The sequence below is a fragment of the Diorhabda sublineata genome, chromosome 11 (genome assembly GCF_026230105.1).
Source record: "Diorhabda sublineata isolate icDioSubl1.1 chromosome 11, icDioSubl1.1, whole genome shotgun sequence".
Lineage (NCBI taxonomy): Eukaryota > Metazoa > Arthropoda > Insecta > Coleoptera > Chrysomelidae > Diorhabda > Diorhabda sublineata.
The window spans coordinates 6,644,524-6,668,122 of record NC_079484.1 but is presented as its reverse complement, the minus strand read 5'-3'; the positions used below and the strand labels follow the sequence as shown (position 1 = coordinate 6,668,122).

The 23,599-nt window shown below is 32.4% G+C and overlaps 1 protein-coding gene across 11 annotated transcripts in view; it reads left to right on the top strand.

Annotated features, from left to right (window-relative positions):
• The window catches only part of LOC130450496 (chromodomain-helicase-DNA-binding protein 7), a 65,440-nt gene that overhangs the window by 16,760 nt on the left and 25,081 nt on the right, over positions 1-23,599 (top strand). For 8 of the 11 annotated variants that reach the window (XM_056788901.1, XM_056788909.1, XM_056788905.1 and 5 more), the window contains exons 5-7: positions 1,151-1,449; positions 2,530-2,619; positions 23,145-23,366. In XM_056788901.1, coding sequence (XP_056644879.1) covers positions 1,151-1,449; positions 2,530-2,619; positions 23,145-23,366 — 611 coding nt within the window. The remainder of the gene's footprint in view (positions 1-1,150; positions 1,450-2,529; positions 2,620-23,144; positions 23,367-23,599) is intronic. The other 3 variants (XM_056788912.1, XM_056788911.1, XM_056788910.1) reach the window with 1 other exon arrangement.

Below are 23,599 nucleotides of genomic sequence, written 5' to 3'. Positions count from 1 at the left end.
AGTCAACTGTAGAACCTCAACAGATTCATTGAATTTCTACTTCACTTTTTTAGAAATGATAAAACGATGATTTATCGAATTGAAATATTTATTTGAAAAAACAAATGTTAAATAAAGTTTAAAAAAAAAATTAATTCCAATAATTCACCTCTTTCAGGTAATTTACCAAAAAATCAGATTATTATTGCTCTTAATTCGTTTTCTTTGGGTTTTTTTAAAACCATGTCGATTAACATTATGTTTTTCTTGATAAATCGTCTTGATTTTAGGTCTCTTGATAGAAAATTATGTTGATCAACAGGTAAAAATTGACGTTTCGCTCTTAACCAAAATGCGACTTTACATTTATGATGCACTTACAAAATTTTGATAATGTCTTATCTCCTTTATGATTTATACTAATATCATATTTATTGAAATAATTGTTGGGAAACTCCTTATACATATGCTAAGGAAAAATGTTTTATGTTTTGATGTTTACTTTCTGTTTTGTTTCTTAATTGATTATAGTATATGTTCGTACTTTTCTTGAAGTTATTATTTATCATTTTCCAGGATAATGCAGTTTTTTCTTATTGAATAGCTAAGCATCTAAATTCAGGATTTGATAGTTGGATAACTCCATCAGATAAAATTATAATCACTGATCTTTTTTGTTTTTATGATTGTTATTGTTAATTTTGTATAATGTGACATCAAAAAAATTAATTTTATTATTTTATTTGATTTCGATTGTGAATCAAAGTTTTTTATAAGAATTGATTTTTGATTTATGTTTTCAATTTCCATTTTCTATCAAAAGAGACCTAAAATCAAAACTATTTATAAGGATAATTTTTATAATTCGATTCTTCATTTATAAGTTTATTAGAAACTTCGATAATTACACATAGATTCTATACATAATATTTCATTGAATGTAAGATTCGAATTTACATGTTTCATTCCTTTAAATAGACCGTTTGTATAGATTTACATTATCAGTTGCCCATACGTTAAATTTGTACTCACTTCAGATCTTGACTGATCAGCATGTAAATATTTTATTTTGTTCCCTGTATTTTATTTTCTACTTTATCTGTTAATAAACATTTTATGCTACTTAAAAAGTTTATCATATTCATAATTACAAACGTTAATCTACTTTTAGTTATTGTATTGTCTGCGATTTTACCGAGGCGATGAGAAAATTCGTAGTTTTATTTGGGATTTGATAGCGCCATCTGAAAATGGCGAACAGAAAATATCTAAAAATCATCACGGCCTAAAAGATCCTGTGCCTAGAGGTATCAGAAACAAGCATAAAAAGAAGGATAAGGGAATTTTAACCAAAGATCTTAGACATCCCGCTATTACTGATCCTAATCATTGGAGTAAACATGAAAAGTATGATGGTGACATATTTTTGGAGAGCAATTATAAGAAGCATTTGGGCAGGCATGCCAACAAGTAAGTCTATCAATTATTTACACCACGTTTAATAGTATAATTGTAGATTTGAATAGTTAAAGAACTTAATTTCAATTATTAATCTTTCCATCTATTTTTTTACTTTATAAAGCATCAAAACATATTCAGTTATTTAAGCTAATGGGATGGTTTCAGAGTACATGAGCTCTAATATGGTACGATGAGGTATTCTCCATCGACAAATCCTTTTTACCCTTACGTTTTTGTAGGTCTGCTGGCCGGTTTACTTTTACTCTTCTACTGTCTTGTGGATAAGTGGATGGAGTAACGTCTTTTCATGGTTAGCCAATTGTTCATGATAATTCGTGCTTCATTCCTTTATGACATCTTTGATAAAATTGATGTTAATGTCTTTATGTAGGGTACATTAGCTATCATCCAAAATATTTTGAAAATATTTTCTGTGAGCCTATATTTGATTTATTTGCACAACCCCAGAGCTCGATTCCATATAGACTTATTGTAGTTTTAGACTAGGAGTTTTTGTGCGTTAATTTGATTTTTTTACCATTTAGCCAGTTAACAATTTTACTTTCAGGTCAATTTGTTTGCATTTTTTAATGATATGGTCTTTCCATATGATCTTTGTGCCTAGGTGCTGCGAAAGTATTTCATGTCAGCATCTTGTGGTATTTGTACATTGTGCATATAATAAGGTGGGCACTGGTCTTTTCTTAGATTGAAAGTCATTTGGGCGGATTTTCCTTTTGCTCAGCCACGTTTGGATGTCATTTAAACGTATCTGCAGAATCCTTGAAGCTGGACTTTCGTTGCTTCCTAATATGACTGTGTCTTCGGTGAAAGTGCCCTTAGTGGTTCGATTCTAATAATAATGGATCCTAGATGTTCATTGCATTCTTTTATTGCCATCTATTTTTGTTTATTGACATTTGTTTGAATAATAAAACACTCAATGATGAATATCATGCTAATTTAGAGAATACGTAGGTATTTGATGAAAACAAAACTATTCTCAAACAATACTGAATTTAACAATATTGTTTAGTTTATCATTTGATTTACTTTGAAGATGTTAACTGTCTCTTGTTTTACTTGTAGAGTGCTGCTTCGTGTAAGGATGTTGTATTATATCAAACACGAAATAATTGGCGATTTAGTTCAGCATATTGCAGATGGTGTGCATGCAAGGTAAGTTCAACATTTTTTGTTTCATAAATGTTTCTTATTAACTCCCCAATTCCGTTTTATCGAAGCTGTTTTTCTTGTTTTATTTGTCACCAAAAGGTAAGATTTTTGTAAGATAACATATAAGTCAATTTCCAGGAACCCCTGTTCAAATATTTTTGTGTATTAACACGGTTCGTCAATTTAAGAAAATTATTAACCCCTCAGCTAATAAACAATACATGTGTTTAAAGTGTTTTAACTAATATTGGAATCTTTATTAGTTTTGAATAAATCAGTTGATTGAATAGAAATTTTGTCAAGTTTCAACTAATATTGTATTAAATATATGGTTTTATGATAATTTGAAATATTCACTTTAAAATAATTATTTTATAATCGCATGAAAAGAAAACGAAAATTTTGGAAATATAATTATGAATTTTAAAAATAATTTTAATTATAAAAGCATTATTAAATCTTATTATTCAGTGAATGAAATCAGTAGATAATAATTGTTAAAATTAATGACTTTTGTCACTTTATACCTGTGACATCCTGTGTATTACGAAATATTTGGAATTATTAATTGAAATCTGCTAGTTTGTATGTTAGATTTCTTTTGATGTCTTTTTGATAACAATTTTATATTCCCCAGCAAAATTAATGCATAAGTTTGATTCTTATTTTATATATTTATTATATATGGAGATGGAATTAAAATTTAATGATACTATTGTAAAAAAATGCATATTGTCAATAAAAAAAGAGTTTGGAAAATACCATGCTTCAAATCTCATTGTCGTTTTCATTTTTGTTAAAAGTATAATTTATTTTAATGAGTTAGTTCATGTAGATTCCATAAAGCTTGTATTATATTATTAATTAATTTCCAAAGAGGTTCCGGGTTGGTCATATTGTTTGGATTTCACCCTCTAAGGTAATTTTAGACAATTCTTACTATTTATGGCAGAGCATCGACATGCATGAAAAATTTTTCTTCTACTAAAACAGTAAAAGGTACGACTTGTGCTACTGTGATCGTTCAGTATTAATTCCTCCCTTTTTTATTAGTATTCAACCACCACCAAATGCATACCTTGGTTGTATGCAGCTTTTCAAACTCCAAATGTAGTCTCTATTATATTTTCTTCAGTCATTTTTTCATAAAAAAAATAAGGAAAACTTGCTAGTCGCCCACACGTGTGGCACAGCAAACTGTGTGTGTCTGAACTACAGCGGGACGCGTTTTCGAGTTCGCGCGTGTCGTGTCAGGTCGCGCTGCGTTTTCAATTTGCGGCAATGTATTCAATATAGTAGATTACAAAATTATGTGCTGTGCAGCGTCACCTCACACGTGCTATACGTGCCCAGTTCGCGCCTTACCTTAGTGGAGTGAAGTAGTTGTAACAAAAATGGTTCCTGATTTGCATTAGTTACACACCTATTGCCCCCTTTGTTTCTTGTCATCTCTTAAAAAATTCTCAATTGCACTACATACAATATTTGTGAAATGCCTTCTTCGGCACAGTTGCAACACATATTTCTGGGGTAATATTATGATTTTGGCGAACGTTGGGGTTCATTTTAAAGTTTTATTTGAGTTATAACGTTAGATTATTTCAAATTAAACAATTTCTTGCATTTTATCAAACTTAATTTTCTGCGCAGAAGCACAAAGTACTTATCTTAGGTAGACATATGATGCTACAACAAAATTTTAGTCAATTACTTGTGTTAATTTTGCTGGGTACTGTATTTATTTTGGCGCTCAAAAATTTTTTCAAAAGAACCCATTTTCTTTATTTAATTATATAATTTTAAATCCGCTGTGTAATTTTTGGAACAGTTGGTGATAGGTTGAATTTTATCATGAAAAGTAGCCTACTAACAATTGGACCTTTGATAATGATCAAGAAGAATCAATTTTTGGTTTCTTGTTTTTTTTAATTAAATGGTAAATATTTACATGTGGTCACGTTACAAGCCTTTGAAAGCCTTAAAAAATAATAAATAGTGAAAAAAAGATAATAAGTAAAGTAGGATGAAACTTTTGGAAAAGGAGGAGAATATAATAATAATTGAAGGAAAATAATTTATGGGGTCTGAGGTCTGGAAGGGAAGTTTTTAAGGGTAAAAAACGATTTATCTCGATTTCCGACAAAACTACAAGTCCTATGGAAAAAAGTCGAATAGCAAAGTTGTAGGTTATAAGAAGATCTACAACTTTTGTAATCACACTTTTCACACATAACCTCAAAATTTATGTGGAAAATTAAATAAACCGAGTTTTTGGTTTCTTATTTCTATCTTTTACAAAAAACATTATTTTTCACTTACCCTTAAAAACCTAACCCCTTCCCGACCTCAGATCACCCGTAAATTATTTTTCCTTTAATTTTTATCATATTCTCCTCCTTTTCCAATAGATTTCATCCTACTATTATTATTTTTTTTTTTCACTATTTTATTATTATCTTTAGCTTTTACCCTGGTCTAGTAAACCAATAACTATTTGACATTAAATTTATTTATAAAAATTTCCAACCAGATTTATGTACTTGGTTTATTTTTGAAATTTTCTTATTCTAACGAACCGCTTATATATGTATTAATATACTAAATTAAATAATAAAGGTTTCCTGTAATATTGGCATTTATCGTTTTTTTTTTAAATCGTTGGGAGCCCTCCGCTTTTTGACTTTTTTTAACAGTTACATGCATGATTCTGCTTCGAAGTCATGCTAGTTGCTTAGTTGAATTGCCGATTTACCGATTAAAATTTTTTACATTGGTTACTGTTTCAACAAATATATCCTGACTCTTTTGCAACCGGACAAGTGAGTGTCTTTTTAACACAACTTAGACCAAGTGAGAATTATTTAAATAACTTGTCGAATAAAATATGCAATACACTAGTTAAAACTTTTAGATTAATTAAATGTTGATGAAATACACATATATTAGTCAAAAATTCTTTAATGAAACTTGAATAAAAAGCTGTGAAATTTTTTTAAACTGTTGTTTTTTTAGTTTAAAGTTAACCATAGTTATGTTTGCTTCCAAAATGAATAAATATTTACAAATTATTAACTGCTTTTGTTGTTTGGTTAGGTAGATATCACTTTCACTATCGTACAAAGGTACAAATTGAATTTGAATCGGTAAACTTTTGCTACAATTTGTCAAAATTGATAAATTTCAGATACGTCAGGTGGTCATGTCCAAATATTATCAAAAGCTGATCATAAACTTGTACCACAAAGAATATCATTGAAGTGGTAGTAATTAATGAAAGTATAAGGGTAGAAATAGACATTTGAGAAGTACAGTGGTAACTATAAACTGTTTTAGAACTGTTTTTGGTATTTTAAGGCCGACCGCCCACCTAGAAGTAACTGTGTCGAAAAAAAGTTGCAAACCAGTTGATCTTGCAACAGTTGGTGCAGCAGCTGAACTTAATTTTTCTATATAATCAGACTCAAATGAGGAAGAATGATTATTATTATCAATACCGCAGAATATAGAGGGAATACAGAAATAATTTTGGATCCATCCATATCTAAGTCAAATTGTGAACTGTAGACTGTTCGTAGCAGATTAAAAACTGTCTCATATAACTTTTTATCGAATGTCTCCCACAATTTTGAGGTTTGGTTCTTGATAACTCATACCGAACAAACATAATAAACATGGGATAATCAAATAAAACACCACATGCAACTTGGAATCATGGTCACCTCAGTACTCCCAACTCTCAAAAATTCATCTCCCTAAAGCCACTATCAAAACCTCCTAAAATCTCCACAAATATTAGAGATTCTCCCTAAAGAAATTATATCATTTATAAAATAAATAATTGAAGATAATTAAATATCATTAAACAAATAAAATCGATCAATAAATAATTTCATTCTACAACATTATTTTTTTAAATTCTTTATTCATAAATTATCGAAAACTTAAAGTAACAAATTATTTTCTTCATATTCTGATTTTTTAAAATAATTTTAACATTTTTGCGGATGGTTTAAATGTTGTTCATTATCCACCATTTAGTTGTAGAGTGGATCGAACCATAATCATATTTTGTAACATTTCCATCGATATTATGTTACGGAACTTATTCTTTACAATGTTATATATTGATATTTGAAGTTTTAAAAATCACTAAAGGTATATTGCCCCTAAAACATCCCATCCCACATTTATCCCCTTAAACTTAGGGGGGGAAACTCCTGAGTTGGGAACCCAGATGGAAACGTCTAAAACAAGGATAGCTAGAACGGTACACAAACGCCAACGCCGTAGGTGTAACTAGGGCTGTCAACCTTGGGGTTTAGAATTGAAAATAAAATATCAAATGACTCCTTAAATCCAGAAAAACAGACTTAGTTAATTATTATTTACAATAAAAATCCCTAAAAACATCTCATTCTACATCTTGGGAACGCTGGGTCACCAGCACAACCGATTGCAAATTAGTTTCGTTCGAGTCACTTCGTGTACCGCTCCCTGCTGTTATACGTTGCAAAAACAACTGATTTGCAACCTTTGTTTCAAACAGTTGCATATGGGGCGGTTATTAACTATGTATTTCAAATTTATTAAAATTACATGGAAACGGTGCAATTTGTAGCGTTATAAGCAATAAAAATACGAAAATTATAAATGTACAAATATTAAAAAAAAAAAAATTTATATGTTCAAATCTACTACCATACTATATTTTTTATGTATACGTATTTCCATTTATAATGTCGAATGTTTGATGTTCCTTTTAAATGAACTTAATTTTTTTGTGTGTTTAAATATCACATTTTTCTATAAATGTTTTCACTAGTGTTTTGCTTGTTAAATTTTATATATTTTATTTTGCTTGGTCTAGTTTAAATGCACGTATTGCTGTTTAAATTGTTTTTTTCTTAACCACCGATTGTTTGGATGTCAAAACGAGTAAGGTTGTGTTTGTACCTTTTTACATATCACATATCACAGCTTCATTGCTTTTTTTAACCATACATTTTGTTATTAACACTAATAATAAAAAACATCCAATAAATTGGTTCCCAACCCCAAAACACTGAGAAGTGACGGTATGGCACTTGATACCAAATTCTCTTTTAGATAAAATAACATTGAAAAAAATACTGCTACAAAAAAAATCAAAGCATTATTTTTATTCTATAAGGACTTCGAAATGATCTTCGCATCTTTGGAATATTCACTTCCTATTTAATACAAAATACGTTTAGGATTTGGTTAATCTACAGGTAATTTGTAAAGATCGGCGCAATTATTTAATATTGGAACATTTTTTTATTCTACCGATGTATATCGTTATTAATTATATAATTAATTTTTAGAAATATATACCGAAATCGTTTTGATTTCTGATATTATTTTTTTAATTTTGGGAAAATTCAACTAACGGATTTTGAAATGAGACAATTAGTTTAGATCTTTTTTTACTGTTTATCTACACCAAAAAAATTATCTCTGAATAACTGGAATTAAGAAATACATTTTTGCAATTATATTCAAAATAATTCTTATGTTACTCATCCTGATTATATAAAGCTATGTAGTTTTAAGTTGGGAATTTCGCATATAATACATATGAAAAGACAAAATTTTACTTATTACAAATGAAGAAAATACAGGTAAAGTGAAGGGTTGGAAGACCAAGTAAAAAATAACCCGTATGCCGATTAACATTCGACTGCCAAAAGACTTTATGAAGCATATATAATATATATTCACTAAGTCTAAGACTAAGCTTCTTCTGGGAAGATAAAAAAGTGGATTTAATTCAGTTAGTTCGGAAATCGCCAGTTTCATAGATATTATCTTTACCTAGAGTTTTCTTAAGATTCAATTTAGTTTTGTTACATTTTAGATTATTCAAAATTTTTTTGTAGATTTCCAATTTTAAGCAATTTCTTTACTGTCTATTTGGAGCTTATTTTTTGTAACATGTGCTTTCTTGAACATTTTTATTATTTCTTTATAGTTTGTTTTCATATTATATTTTTTTATCCTTCTGCTTAGAAGAAGATATCAGTGAATCTTACCCGATCATTTTGTTACAGCATATACTCGTACTATCAATTTGATTCTTTTCTTTTTGATATTTTCTAATTTCCTATTGTATTTATTACATTATCTTGAAAAAATTTCCAAGATTAAAGAATCTGCGGTGGAGATATGTAGACTTTCTTCACATAACTTATGGAGGATTTTTTTCTGAATAGTTCTCCAAAATTAAAGAATCTACGGTGGAGATATGTAGAGTTTCTTCACATAACTTATGGAGGATTTCTTTCTGAAAATATTTCCAAAATTTATGAATCTGCGGTGCAGGTGGTAAATGTAGAATTTCTTCACATAACTTATGGAGGATTACTTTCTGAATAGTTCTCCAAAATTAAAGAATCTACGGTGGAGATATGTAGAGTTTCTTCACATAACTAATTTAGGGCTTCTTTCTGAAAAGATTTCCAAAATTAAAGAATCTAAAGTGGTAATATGTAGAATTTTTTGACAAAACTAATTTAGGGTTTCTTTCTAAAAATATTTCCAAAATTTATGAATCTACGGTGGAGATATGTAGACTTTCTTCACATAACTTATGGAGGATTTCTTTCTGAATAGTTCTCCAAAATTAAAGAATCTACGGTGGAGATATGTAGAGTTTCTTCACATAACTAATTTAGGGCTTCTTTCTGAAAAGATTTCCAAAATTAAAGAATCTAAAGTGGTAATATGTAGAATTTTTTGACAAAACTAATTTAGGGTTTCTTTCTAAAAATATTTCCAAAATTTATGAATCTACGGTGCTGGTTGTAATATGTAGAATTTCTTCACATAACTTATGGAGGATTTCTTTCTGAATAGTTCTCCAAAATTAAAGAATCTACGGTGGAGATATGTAGAGTTTCTTCACATAACTAATTTAGGGTTTCTTTCTGAAAATATTTCCAAAATTTATGAATCTGCGGTGCAGGTGGTAAATGTAGAATTTCTTCACATAACTTATGGAGGATTACTTTCTGAATAGTTCTCCAAAATTAAAGAATCTACGGTGGAGATATGTAGAGTTTCTTCACATAACTAATTTAGGGTTTCCCTCTGAAAAGATTTCCAAAATTAATGAATCTACGGTGGAGATATGTAGAGGTTCTTCACATAACTTATGGAGGATTTCTTTCTGAAAATATTTCCAAAATTTATGAATCTACGGTGCTGGTGGTGATATGTAGAGTTTCTTCACATAACTAATTTAGGTTTCTTCCTAAAAATATTTCCAAAATTAATGAATCGTTGGTAATATGTAGAATTTCTTCACATAACTAATTCAGGGTTTCTTTCTGAAAATATTTCCAAAATTAATGAATCTACGTTGGTACTAAAACATGTAGAGTTTCTTTACGTAACTAATTTAGGGTTTCTTCCTTATATTTTTTGTTCACCTACTAATCCATGATTGTTTCCATTTTGGAAATTCATGAGGTTTTTTATCTCTTGTTTCTACAAATATGGACCATTAAATGATGTTCAAACAAATAGTGTCAATATCAAAACTATAATCTTTTGCTATTCTATAGGAGGTTCTGAAAGTGTAACATAAAAAAAGAGAATTTTTGAATAAGTTTTGGAATATGTGCATCCGCGTATATCAACACATATTTTAGATCGTGCATCATGTTTTATCAGGTTGAAAAATATTTTAAAAATAATGATACAGTATTTAGTTGGTGGTTGAAATGAAAGTAAAACTATTTAAAATGATGATTTTCTTTTTTTTTTCCTCCCTATGGTGTTCCAGCACCAATTGTTGGTTACGTTTTCATAATAAATTATAATGAAGTCCTGCCTAGTGCACCAAAGTTGTTCATATCATACTGCAGGAACGTACCTAATTATTGCCTAAATAAAATAAACCTCTAATTACATATCAACAAGGATTCTTAATCGGAAAGGCCGGTTTTTTGTGAGGTTATCTACTATAGCTACGATTAATATAATTATTAATTCATTTTATACAGTTTTCACCTCAATTTTTCTTTATATGCGTCTTTATCTAGTTCTTATCTATCGAGCACAAGTTTTGAGCCCTGCTCTCTATGTTTTGCTAGATCAATTAATCTTTCGTCGTGTTCTCGTTATTATTTAGAAAATGGGAAATTTCGGCTGACTTTTTGTGCTCTCCTTCTACCTGCTATGCATCTCCTACACCAAAAGGGCAAAAGTAAATCTCAGTCGTTCAATGAATGATGAGTGAAAGTTGGCAACTGTCGCCCGTAACGCCAAGTGGTATTTTTCTTAAAAAATCTGGCACAATATTTGATGAAAGAACAGTTGTATGTTGGGCCAGACATAAAAACCTCTCCATTGACGTTCAAGCTTTTCTAAGTCTTCGTTATCAGCGAAAAGAACAATAATACCGTGTTAAAAAAGTTCAGGTATAATCGTTCGTAATATATTGTGCAATAAAAATATGATCCTATTTGAAATAAATTCATTAAATTCTTTGTTAATTGACATTGTTTTTTCAACTAGCTAGCCCCTGGTGGTCTAAGCGCCTGGCGGAAGGTTAAATTGGTAACAGAAGGAACTGCTCTACCATCTATTCTCACCAGATTACGATAGACCCGCCAATGTTCATACGAAGCAACATCTTGCTCATCTATTTATTCGACTGCTTTTGTACCATAACGTTTCAAATCAAAAATAATTCAAATTTTGATTAATCCAGAGGATATATTGGATAAATGAAAATATTTCTCTGTACCGAGATCACCTTAATTTAGAAATATGACAGTACTATGTTTATTCGGTACTTTTGTATGGAGTGGAAGTTTAGAACTTAAAACTGTCATTAATTAACCACATTGAAGCATTGGAAATGCGGTTACATAGACGAATGCTCAAACTCTCTTGGATAGCACACAAAAAGAAGTGCTAAAAACAGCCAATAACTATTGGAAAGTAATCAAGTATAAGCTGTTTTGTCTGGTGGCGAGGGAAGTTATTATCTAGTCCTGCAGCTGGTTATAGATGTTAAAATATTAGGTGGAAGGGTGAAAATGCATGTAGCAAGGGTTGAAAAGCCTTTTCAATGGTGATTGTTAACGTTGGATCGAACTGACAAAACACATAACGAAGAATGCAGTTACCCAATTGGCTCTTCTACAATGTTTATATATTAGCTTGAGAATTGGTCTTTTTTATGCAGATTACTTTCGCTGTGGAAACTTTGATAGGTGCATATTGATCTCCTTCAACAACGACTTGAATCTTCATTCGAAATTGTCGCTTTCCATCTGCCCGGTTGATGATTCTTGCAAATTATTTCTTGGGTTAGGATATAAGAAACGAGTTGTTTTTTACTGGACACAAAAATTCAAGTAAATCTTACTAGAATTCAGATACATACATCGGTGGTCTAATTGCCCCAGATAAATGATACAGTAACTATTGTTGAATTTATCTTTATTATCAAATAAATGTGTGAATATGTAAATTTGGCAGTGGAAAAATTTTTTTCGGCATTATTTATCACTTGAATTGAACCGATAGTTGATTTTCCCAAAATTTTGAAATATTGCTCTCTATAATTAATGATCGAGAACAATGTTCCAAACCCTTTGCTTATCGGTCTCGCATGACGAAAACTAGAAGTGTCGATTTAAAAATCACACAGATTCAGTTCCTTTAAGAGGCCATGGGTTCGCTTTAAATAAATAGCTTTCGAAGCAGATTGATGCATTTTTAGTTTTGTTTTAGCTTGAAATTAGTAGTTTTATGTTTAGAAACGTAACGCCTTTATAGATATTAGTTTTAACGAGAAACTAATAAATTATTATGTTATAAAGATGTTATTGAGTAAAATGTTTATGAAATCGGATTATCATAATTATTTTACTTGAAATTCTACTTTTGGCTCTATTTTTTTTTCAAATAAAAAGTGACGCATTATAATTATCTCATGAATATATATTAATTGTGTGATATAAGATGCCAAGGTCATGGGGAGTCCCTAAAAAACTCCAGTCACCTGAGAATCACGTATTGAAATATTTTCTTGTCAGTTGAAGTTCGAATTTTCGTTTTGTTGATATTTTGAAAATGTATAAAGATTACGTACACATTTTAGATTAAATTTTGAAAACTCTGTTCGAAACAAGTAATTCGATATTAATTATCACTGTTACATGGATGCGATATCGAACACAAAAGTTGCCAGCGAAATATTATAACAGATATTATCCAAGAGTTTCAAAAAAATTAGAATATAGAAATCAGATGGGTACAGATGTGATTTGAAAATGTCCAGAGCCCTTCTAGCGGCTATATTAGGGTGGTCATTAAAAATTAAATTTTTTGCGTCGCCCTTTTTGATGAAAAAAACACTGGGCATTTTTTTTTGATTCAAAACAACACGTGCCTCTACACGATCTTAGTTAATTAAACGAGAAACTGGATATACAACCCCAAACGTTCAATTAATTTAGATCCCAGTGGTTTTTCATTATATATATAATGAGTTTTTACCAGAAAAACGATACACAGAAGCGAGATCTTCCTTCGACATGCTATGTTCTAAAGTACAATAGAATACACTGAAAGAATAAGATCAAATACTTTATTATTTTAATTATAAGATCAAATATTCGTCGATTGTAATAATGTCAATAAATTTGGTATTTTCTAATATATATTGGAAGTGCACGTATAGAAAACTTTTCTCAGTGTATTCAGTTGTGCCATTCCCACATGTCTAGTTGTCATTTTTCAAAACTGTGTTTGCGTTCGGTATTGCTAATTAATTTAAAATTTCTTTTCTAAAAACGTCACTTTTTATGTAATTTAAAAAATGGTATTTTTTTCCAATAATTTTGTGTTATTGATAATGAAGTTTCAAAAAATGTAGGAAATTGAAATCATGATAAAAAAATTGGCATTTCAGTTGTCACAATTCTAAATTTTCGATCAGCGTACAGGGAAGAACAAAAAATAGGAATTTTAATCGAGAGTAAAATATTTAAATTTGAAATCAAAATTATATAATGTAACAAAAATAAATGTTCAACACCACGTTTCATAGTTTTGGCCCCATATATAATGTCGTATATACCTTAGGCGACTGCTTCATATTATTATATTAATATTTTAATCATAATTTGGTCTAATTTTTTATTTCAAGTTTTTATACTTTTTTGGATTATGGCTATCGCTTATAGCGCTTCAAAATCCTTTTTCTCGTTTTCTATTTTCATATTTCATGAAATTTCCTTTAGTCAGAAAAAAATGACGGCCATTTAAGTGAAGCTACTTTTGTTATTTTCTAAACAGTGGATTCAAAACAATTTCGTGTGTTAGTTTATCATTGCTTCTCGATGAAAACAAATACTGTACTAGCTCAGCATTAGTAGTGTTATCTGAACTCTATCAAAATCAAGGAAAAACGGCCTCGTATGTCAAAGAAAAAACCACTTTTTCACCGAGACATTGCACAGATTCACAAGTCGATGACAAAGATGGTAAAATAAAACGAATTATGCTTTGAATAGCTTCTTCGGCCACCGTATAGTCCATATCTGGCACCATGTGACTACTGACTATTTACTAATCTAAAAAAGAATATTCGCCACTAAGAAATCCAACTCAAACGAAGAAGAAGATGCGGAAACTGAAGCCTACTTTGAGGCAAAAGACAAATCCTGATACAAGCACGGCATCGAGAAGTTAGAGAAGCGTTGGAATGATTGGATTACTGTTGAAGGAGGTTACATTAATAAATAAAATCAATTTTTTGAGAAAAAAATCAGTCACACAAAATTCCAATCCTCTTTGAAATAAATTCATAAATATGTTTTGGGGAGTTGTAAAGGGTGGTCCAACCACGATGTTAATTGTAAATAAAACAAAAAGTTTTCAGAGAATTATCTTAATATTTTTTATAGTGATAGAAGGATCTATGACAATTATGTGTGAAACAAAATATCGGCCAAATGCTCGTCACGGCTTCGGTGGCATACCTCTATCAGATTTTCCACATTTTCAATGACTCTAAGACATAATTGAGGTTCAATGTCGTTAATGTGCCGAATTATCTCATCATTTAGCTCATGAATTGTTCTTGGCTTATTGACGTACACTTTTTCTTTAAAATATCCCTAAAGAAAAAAGTCCAACGGTGTCAAATCACATGATCGTGGCGGCCAATTTACTTCGCCACGACGTGAGACAACACGACCATTGAAAGAGCCATTGTTTCGTTGGCTGCGTGACAAGTGGCACCATCCTGTTGGAAACACATATCGTCCGGGTCCATATCCTCAGTTTCTGGCCACAATGAAGTCCGTTATCATCTCGCGATAGCGAACACTATTCACAGTAACTGCTTGACCGAAGAAGAAGAAGTACGGCCCGATGACGCCGCCAGCACATGAACCGCACCAAACAATCACTCGTGGATTCTCATTTGTCCAAATGCGGCAATTCTGCTTGTTAACGAGTCCACTGAGGTGAAAGTGTGCCTCGTCGCTGAAGATGATTTTCTTTGTAAAGTCACCATTCACTTCTGTCTGTTCAACCAACCATTCGGCTTATTGACGACGCTTGAAATGGTCAGCGGGCTTCAGCTCTTGAGTCAATTGAACCTTGTAAGCGTGTAAATTCAAATCTTTATTCAGAATTCGCATCAGTGATGTTCGTGAGATGTTTAATTGTTGGGCACGACGACGAGTCGAGGTTGACGGCTCTTCTGCCTCACTATCGCGAACAACAGTAATGTTTTCCGCAGAACGAACGGAGCGAGCATCCACAGGTGTTTTCACATTTCCTACAGACCCGGTTTGCTGAAATTTGCGCACGAAAATGCTTCAACAATCTTAACGCGAGGCTCAATTGTGTACCTCTCCATGGTTAAAGTTGTCAAACACTGAAACAAAGAAATGTCAAATTAAGTTGGGCAAAACACTTGACGTTAAAAAGCGACTCACAATTAACATCGTGCATTATAGTTGGACAACCTTTTATTAACTTCACAGATACAGGGCTCATACATGCAGACGAAGTTACTATAAAGCGTGTAAAAATAGAGTAGAGTGGAAAAAAATAATGAGAATAGCCAAACCCATAGGACTTTATAAAAAAATAGGAATAATTCGCCTCAATCTTCAAAGATTGAAAGGCGTGATCACAATAATTAATTAACTAATCATTGTTAAACAATTAAACATATAAAGAAAGGTCACTCTGTATATTAAGTACATATTAAACATAAAAAATCCTGCTAATTACTATTAATCAGTTGCTCACTATTAATTAATTAGTTTCTTCATTTTCTCCAATGAGACAGTTTTTCTCAATCAGTTTTTTTAATATCGAAAATAAGGGTGTGTTACTCTTTTTATTTTGGTTTTCCTTGTACAGAGTTTTAAACTTTAGAATTTTGACAACCCAAATGCCAGTTTTCCGCGATAATAAAAAAGTATTTTCCATAGAGTACAGACTTTTCAAAAAATTGAATCATAAACAATTTAAGAATGTACGTTAGTTTTTTGTACAAAATTAATACAATACCTAGATGTTGAAGAAAATTTATAAATCTACTATGAATCAGAAAGAATCCTATACAATCATGTTCATTAGTTTCTAAAGCTCATAGTACGTTGGGGATGAATTGAAGTCATTTTTTCAAATACCTGCCAAACGGTTTCTATTTAGAATTAATTTATTATGATCATTTTCAGAAGATAAGTCAGTATCTACCCCATCCCATTTGGATTCGGGTTTTTGTACTTTTGAACTTGTATAATTTTCAATTATTGAAAAAATTTCTCTTGAAAATTGATTACTTATACTTTTCCATACAAAAAGGCTTTTCTTGTAATTAAAAATGTTGTCTGGTTCATATTCTGAATCTGACCAATATTCATATGGTATGGGGATACTTTGACATGAAATAAATTGATCACAATATCTTATAATTACCCTTCAATTGAAACCATTCGGCAGATTTTTGTGTATAATTCAATTGAAAAAAAGTTATATAGACGAGGTACTCTTATTTTTGAAAATACTCATCCTCTAGAAATTCTTAATTCTGGAACATTTATATATTTTTAAATATAAATAAAAATCAAACCTCTAACAACTTTTCACTTAAGCTCTAATTATCAGTTGAAGAAAAAAAATCAATGCTGCTTGAACGACAATTTAATCTTCTTCTATATGAGTTTGTCAAAATTGTAACTTTTCTTTGTAGACTATTTTCAAAATAGTGAACGCCAGGGGGTTCATCATTTTGGAAATTTTATACATATACCCGTAACCTAGAACAACAAACTTATATCAGATTGAAATCATTGCCTTTGCCAATAGAATTTAATTTCTGTTAGCTTAAGCAAAAATTGTCGCGACCAATGGCTTTAATTGAAAATCGACATAGCTGTTGCTCGACAACAGATATGAAGTATGCAAGTGTGCGTGGAAAATCTAAAAAGCGATATGGAACTGAACATGATGATCGCTTTATTATATCAATTGACAACATGAAATAAATCGTCATCTAAACGCAGCTCAAGTACAATAATACCTTTGAGAAATATGAGTTAGAACCTATAAGTCAGTAGATAGTAAGACGATGACATCAGAAAAGTAACCCGACCACTGAATGTTGTTGCGAATGTTCCAGCATTTATACCAGTTCTTCGTCTTTTTGCACAGATTCATCTGAATTGGATATCTAACCACTAAAATAGCTACGAGTGGTCCAAAATATATCCCAGCTCATCATCGTTTTGTACAGGATTATGTGAATTGGACGTTTGAGCAGCTAACCGTAAAATTATCTGCGAATGGTCCAGAACGTACCGTAGCTCAACGTCTTTTTGCACAGATTCATCTGAATTGAACATGTTACCACTAAAATACCTACGAATGGTCCAAAATTTACCCCAGCACATCATCGTTTTGTACAGGATCATATGAATTGGACGTTTGAGCAGCTAACCATAAAATTATCTGCGAATGGTCCAAAACGTACCGTAGCTCAACGTCTTTTTGCACAGATTCATCTGAATTGAACATCTAACCACAAAAATACCTACGAATGGTCCAAAATTTACCCCAGCACATCTTCGTTTTGTACAGGATCATATGAATTGGACGTTTGAGCAGCTAACCATAAAATTATCTGCGAATGCTCCAGAACTTACCCTAGCTCAACGTCTTTTTGCACAGATTCATCTGAATTGAACATCTAACCACTAAAATACTTACGAATGGTCCAAAATTTACCCCAGCACATCTTCGTTTTGTACAGGATCATATGAATTGGACGTTTGAGCAGTTAACCATAAAATTATCTGCGAATGCTCCAGAACTTACCCTAGCTCAACGTCTTTTTGCACAGATTCATCTGAATTGAACATGTAACCACTAAAATACTTACGAATGGTCCAAAATTTACCCCAGCACATCTTCGTTTTGTACAGGATCATATGAATTGGACGTTTGAGCAGCTAACCATAAAATTATCTGCGAATGCTCCAGAACTTACCCTAGCTCAACGTCTTTTTGCACAGATTCATCTGAATTGAACATCTAACCACAAAAATACCTACGAATGGTCTAAAATATACCCCAGCACATCATCGTTTTGTACAGGATCATATGAATTGGACGTTGGAGCAGCTAACCATAAAATTATCTGCGAATGCTCCAGAACTTACCCTAGCTCAACGTCTTTTTGCACAGATTCATCTGAATTGAACATCTAACCACTAAAATACTTACGAATGGTCCAAAATTTACCCCAGCACATCATCGTTTTGTACAGGATCATATGAATTGGACGTTTGAGCAGCTAACCATAAAATTATCTGCGAATGGTCCAGAACGTACCGTAGCTCAACGTCTTTTTGCACAGATTCATCTGAATTGAACATGTAACCACTAAAATACCTACGAATGGTCCAAAATTTACCCCAGCACATCATCGTTTTGTACAGGATCATATGAATTGGACGTTTGAGCAGCTAACCATAAAATTATCTGCGAATGGTCCAGAACGTACCGTAGCTCAACGTCTTTTTGCACAGATTCATCTGAATTGAACATCTAACCACTAAAATACCTACGAATGGTCCAAAATTTACCTCATCTCGCCTGCTGAGAATCATAGGGGCGAAACTACAAAAAATCGATTTTCGAGTTAAGACATCCAAACAACACAGAAGTGGCGAAAAGTTATTTCAAAGCCTTGCCTGTAGAGCGCGATATTCGCCATGAGAGAGGGGAGCAAAAGAGCCGCACGTTTAAGCGCATGATTTTTTTTAAACCATTACCCTTGTTATGTCTAGGAAAGAGACCAAAACTTGAAGGAAAAAAGCAAAAAAAAAAATTAGCTGTTGCCGTGTTGATTTGGTTTGAAGTTTTGTAAAAATTTGGAATGCTGTTTGAGCAGCTTATGGTCGTTTTGCAAATTGGATAATGGAAAAATAGGAGTCTGTTCTGTTCCATATAGATCAGAATATGCCCTCATGTATTCTCAAATGATATCAAAAAATGCTTCTATAGTAGCTATAGATATAAAGAAAATACGAGGAGAATTATTTGCAGCATGCTGTATTGTAGACATGATTGTTTATAACTGTTGTACTCTGTACTCATGCCAATGTGAGGTCGCGCACTGCAATATTACATTGCAGAAGTCGGTTATCGGTTTATGGAGCGGCCAGCACACAGCTCAGACCTAAATACGATGGACAAATTTTATGGGGTGAGCTGAAAAGAAGAATTCGTACCTCATCCACGCTTATTGTCGCAGTTGAAGGAGAGGAGCTTAATATCCTACCAGAAAATAGATCGAACCTAGATTCATGCCTAATCGTATGAGGCATACTCATTATTAAAAATTAAGTATTTATTTAGATAAGGGTTAATAAACCTCAATATGAAAACAAGAAAATTTGTATCATGCATTGAATTAAGTTTGACCACAAGTCCTACAATGAATTTAAACTCATCTTGAAGTGTATTAAATTGCTATTTACAGTATTATTTTTTTTTTAATCTGATGGGTTATTTTTGTTGAGGTAGTCAAAGTGAAAAGTTTACAGTGGACCAAATTCTAAGCGCGCAAGTTCCTTCAGTAAATTATATTTTTAAAAATTTTATTTAAAAGCACAAAATATATTCTAGGAATAGGTGTAGACTGGCTGAAAAGCCATAATAACTTTCCAAAAATCCAATTTCTATTTACCAATTTATTATGAAATCAGTATAATCCAAAATGTGTACATCAACGTTTATTACATGAACTTTTCTTCAACCAGATCATTTCCGAGTTTTGAAAAATATGTAATTTGCTAAACAATGTCTCGGGCCGATTCTATTAACTGTAAAAACCGTGATAAAATGTCAGATTAATTAGAAAGAAGTACAGAAAAAAAATAATATAAGGTGTCTAAAAAGAAAGTTTACATTTGAAAAAACGATTTTAAGAAACGTCAGGAATCAATGACATTGAGGTAGGATTCGCCGTTATGGTTGCCATTTCGTAACGGATATTTCCTTATTATTAGTCAGTTTGTTATCGTAAACTTTGGTTTTGACATAACCCCACAGGAAAAAATCCATAAGTATTAAATCGGGACCGCGTGGAGGTCAACTTATGACACCTCTTCAGGTGTACGAGGTTGTTCCGTCATGCTGGTGTCATTTTATAATGGATATAACCATTAAAGTTTTGCAGTTAAAGCACGAAGAAGTTGTCTAACATCTCTACATAATGCTCTGAATTCACTGTGCGTCTCCTTTCATCTTCAAAAAAGTAAGGACCTTTAATTCCTCGCGCGGACATCGTAGCTCATACTTTAAGCAAATGAAGAGGTTTCTGATGTTTGTGTTTTGGATTGGTTGCACTCCAGTATCGGCAATTTTGCTTGTTGACATCTCCATTAAGATGAAATTGAGTTTCATTCGTAAATAAGATGTTGGTAAACGTAAGAAAGCACTCAATCATCTGGTTTACGAAGTCAACCCCAAATTTTTTCCAATTAGTCAAGCGCCATAGAGACTAAAACCCCAAGAGCCAGGCTACCGATGGGCAAATCTCCTGCACCTCTGAATAGCAATGTTCACGCAATAAGCAATAAAAATGTGAACCTTCTTTTGAAACATCTTGTATATGGTGATTTTATAAAAAACTCACGCCCTCATTTTAATTCAAAACTTTAGTAATGATGTCTAAATTCGATTAGGTAAATCTCCTTTTCCATGGAACTTGTATTTTATTTAAATTACGCAGTTTCAAATATTTTGGAAACGTTCTTACTGCAATATGGTACAATTCCAAGTCTGGAAATTTCCTGGAATTGATGTTGATGTATGAAAACAAGTATATATCAAAATCATGTTTGTTTTATGGAGAATGAAAGACTGGAATTAGTAGAAAAGAACTAACGTGAAGGATTTCACTCGAACCGATGCTTCTCAATTTGTTGAATATTCGTACTTTGCCTGATGGGTTGAATATCGACAAACAGACCGTCATCAAGACTTATTTCAATTCGTCCATAAATAAAACTAAATACGATTAGCGAGCCGCAAGGATTTGTTGTACCCTATTCAGAGTAACGTCAGTAGTTGAATCACTGGAGATGAGAATTGGATGCGTATAAGTCGCAATTGTTGAATATCTTCCTACTAGGCAAAAAGATATTGAACAATACTATGTTAGCGTCCTGAAGCGGCTGCCGATGTTTCCTGTGCGCAACCGGAAATCGGCTGGCTTACTGCACTGTTTTATCCCTCATTCCAACGGTCCCAACAGTTTTATTTTCCAATATGAAGTCAGAACTCGGAAGAACTCATCCTGGTTGTCAACGAAACTGTAACCATAGTTTTAAGCGGATTAACTTCAAATGAGCCATCTGGTACACAGACGATTCTAGGAGGAGTGGCTTGGACAGAGCAGTCTTCTGCGGTAGAAACCCCAAAGTAAGCGAATGTTTTTCGTTTGGAGAACACGCTACCGTCTGTCAAGCCGATGTATTCGTTGTGATGGAATTCGGACGCGTGATACTCAATCGACGCCACAGGAACATAGTAATCTCAATCTGCTCAGTGAGTGATGGCTAGAAGATTCAGCTCGTCTAGGTGTCCGGTCACTCGGGCAACAAAGCCAACAACGAAGCGGACTCACTCGCCAGACTGGGATCGACTAACTCACTGATGGGCCCGGAGCCCATCATTGGTCTAGCTAAAAGTGTTGCTATCGCGTCTCTGAACGGTCTTATCTCGAGGCGGGCTTGGCAGAGACACCTGGCATGAGAGAAGCAAAGGCACATATTGATGGACGTTGTGCGTCTCACACTACTATAACTGCTCCAACTAAACAGTCGCGAAATCTGACTAGTAACCGGACACTCATCTAAGACGCCAACTGTGAGTGCCCTGCACGAGTGGTGGCTTAAACACTGTAGCAGGCCTCATAGCTTGCCTAATATGTAACATCAAAGGTTTCTAGCCAAAGCGTCTGATCGGCTTCTCAAAGGACAAAGTGAGGGACGGCGGCCCTATTTGAAGGCTTATGTGCTTAACAGCCCCCCTTGACCGCCTACTATGTAACTATGAACTTCAGATGATTACCAGGAATGCTTTGGATCCTAGAAATTAATTAGGGGAGAGAAATTTGTACAAGGGATAATTTGAAATGAAATAAAGTGGCTTTATAAATCACCGCTTGTGAAAATAGCAATTTTTTTTATTATTTTGGTGGTTAAGGTTCTGTTGCAAATTTTATCAACAAGATTTAGTGGGTAACGGAATCTCCTCTGAGACCCACCAAATTGAAAACCATTAAATTTTCTAATATACTTAAGATACCATATTTTTTTCTAATTCAACGTACAGTTCGGCCGAAAGATTGTTTAGCAAATCTTTTTTTTCTCATACAAAAGTATCTTGCATTAAAAATATAATTTGCTTCAATACAAGGTGTAAATTTATGAATAAAATTCATGGGATAATTTCAAACAAAAATTTTAAGATAACTTCAAGCAATGATCTGGTTGGTTCATTTTTTATTGAATAATTGAAATTTTACTATACTTTACTATATTACACTTAATTTTTCCTAAAAATAATGCTGTTGTTTTATAAACTTTAAAGGAAACTGATTCCCAAAAGGGAACAGGCGTTCCATATTTTCGTGATAAAAAATTAACGCTTTCTAGAGAAATACTATATAAAATTTATTCGAATAATTTCAAATGCTAGAAAAATAATTTTTTTGTTATTTCTGATCTCACTTTAATTGAAAATTTAGTAAACTAGAGCTAGTGACGATTTTTATTTAATTAGAATTAAGTGAATACCGTAAATCATCGAAACGAAAAATTCAAAATATCAAAATTTATCGACGAGAAACTTTTTTCAATCCGATCTGAGTTGACTGGCGCACAAAATTTTCAACTAGAACAAAAAAAAAACAATCAAAATTTACAATTGGCATATGACGTAATCCACAGTGCCCTGCCGATATATCCTCCTGTAACGGAGCAATTACCTTGCGTGTGGTGGGATGCTGAATGCGACAAGTCTCTGCTCATTGGCACTTGGAAGCACGGCTATGAAAATTATACGGAGATGCGTGCTGACCCCACCTTATGCTTCCTGTCTCGTTGCGGACCGCCTTCCGACCGTGACCTTCAGATGGCTACGAATAACGCGCAACCCCCAACGCCCGCACTGTAAGTAGTCCTCTTCTGTCTCTCTCTCCACTCAGAAAAACCTATTTTTTTATTCTACTGAGAGGCAGATCACAGAAATTATGTTTCCAGTACACCCATCGTATCTTCGATAAAAATTATGTCGTTTTCTTGACTTGTTTTTTTTTTGAAGAATTATATTAAAATTGTTAATTGAGTATTCAGATTGCATACTAAATAAACTAGACATTTCACTGCTATTAGATTATGGGATT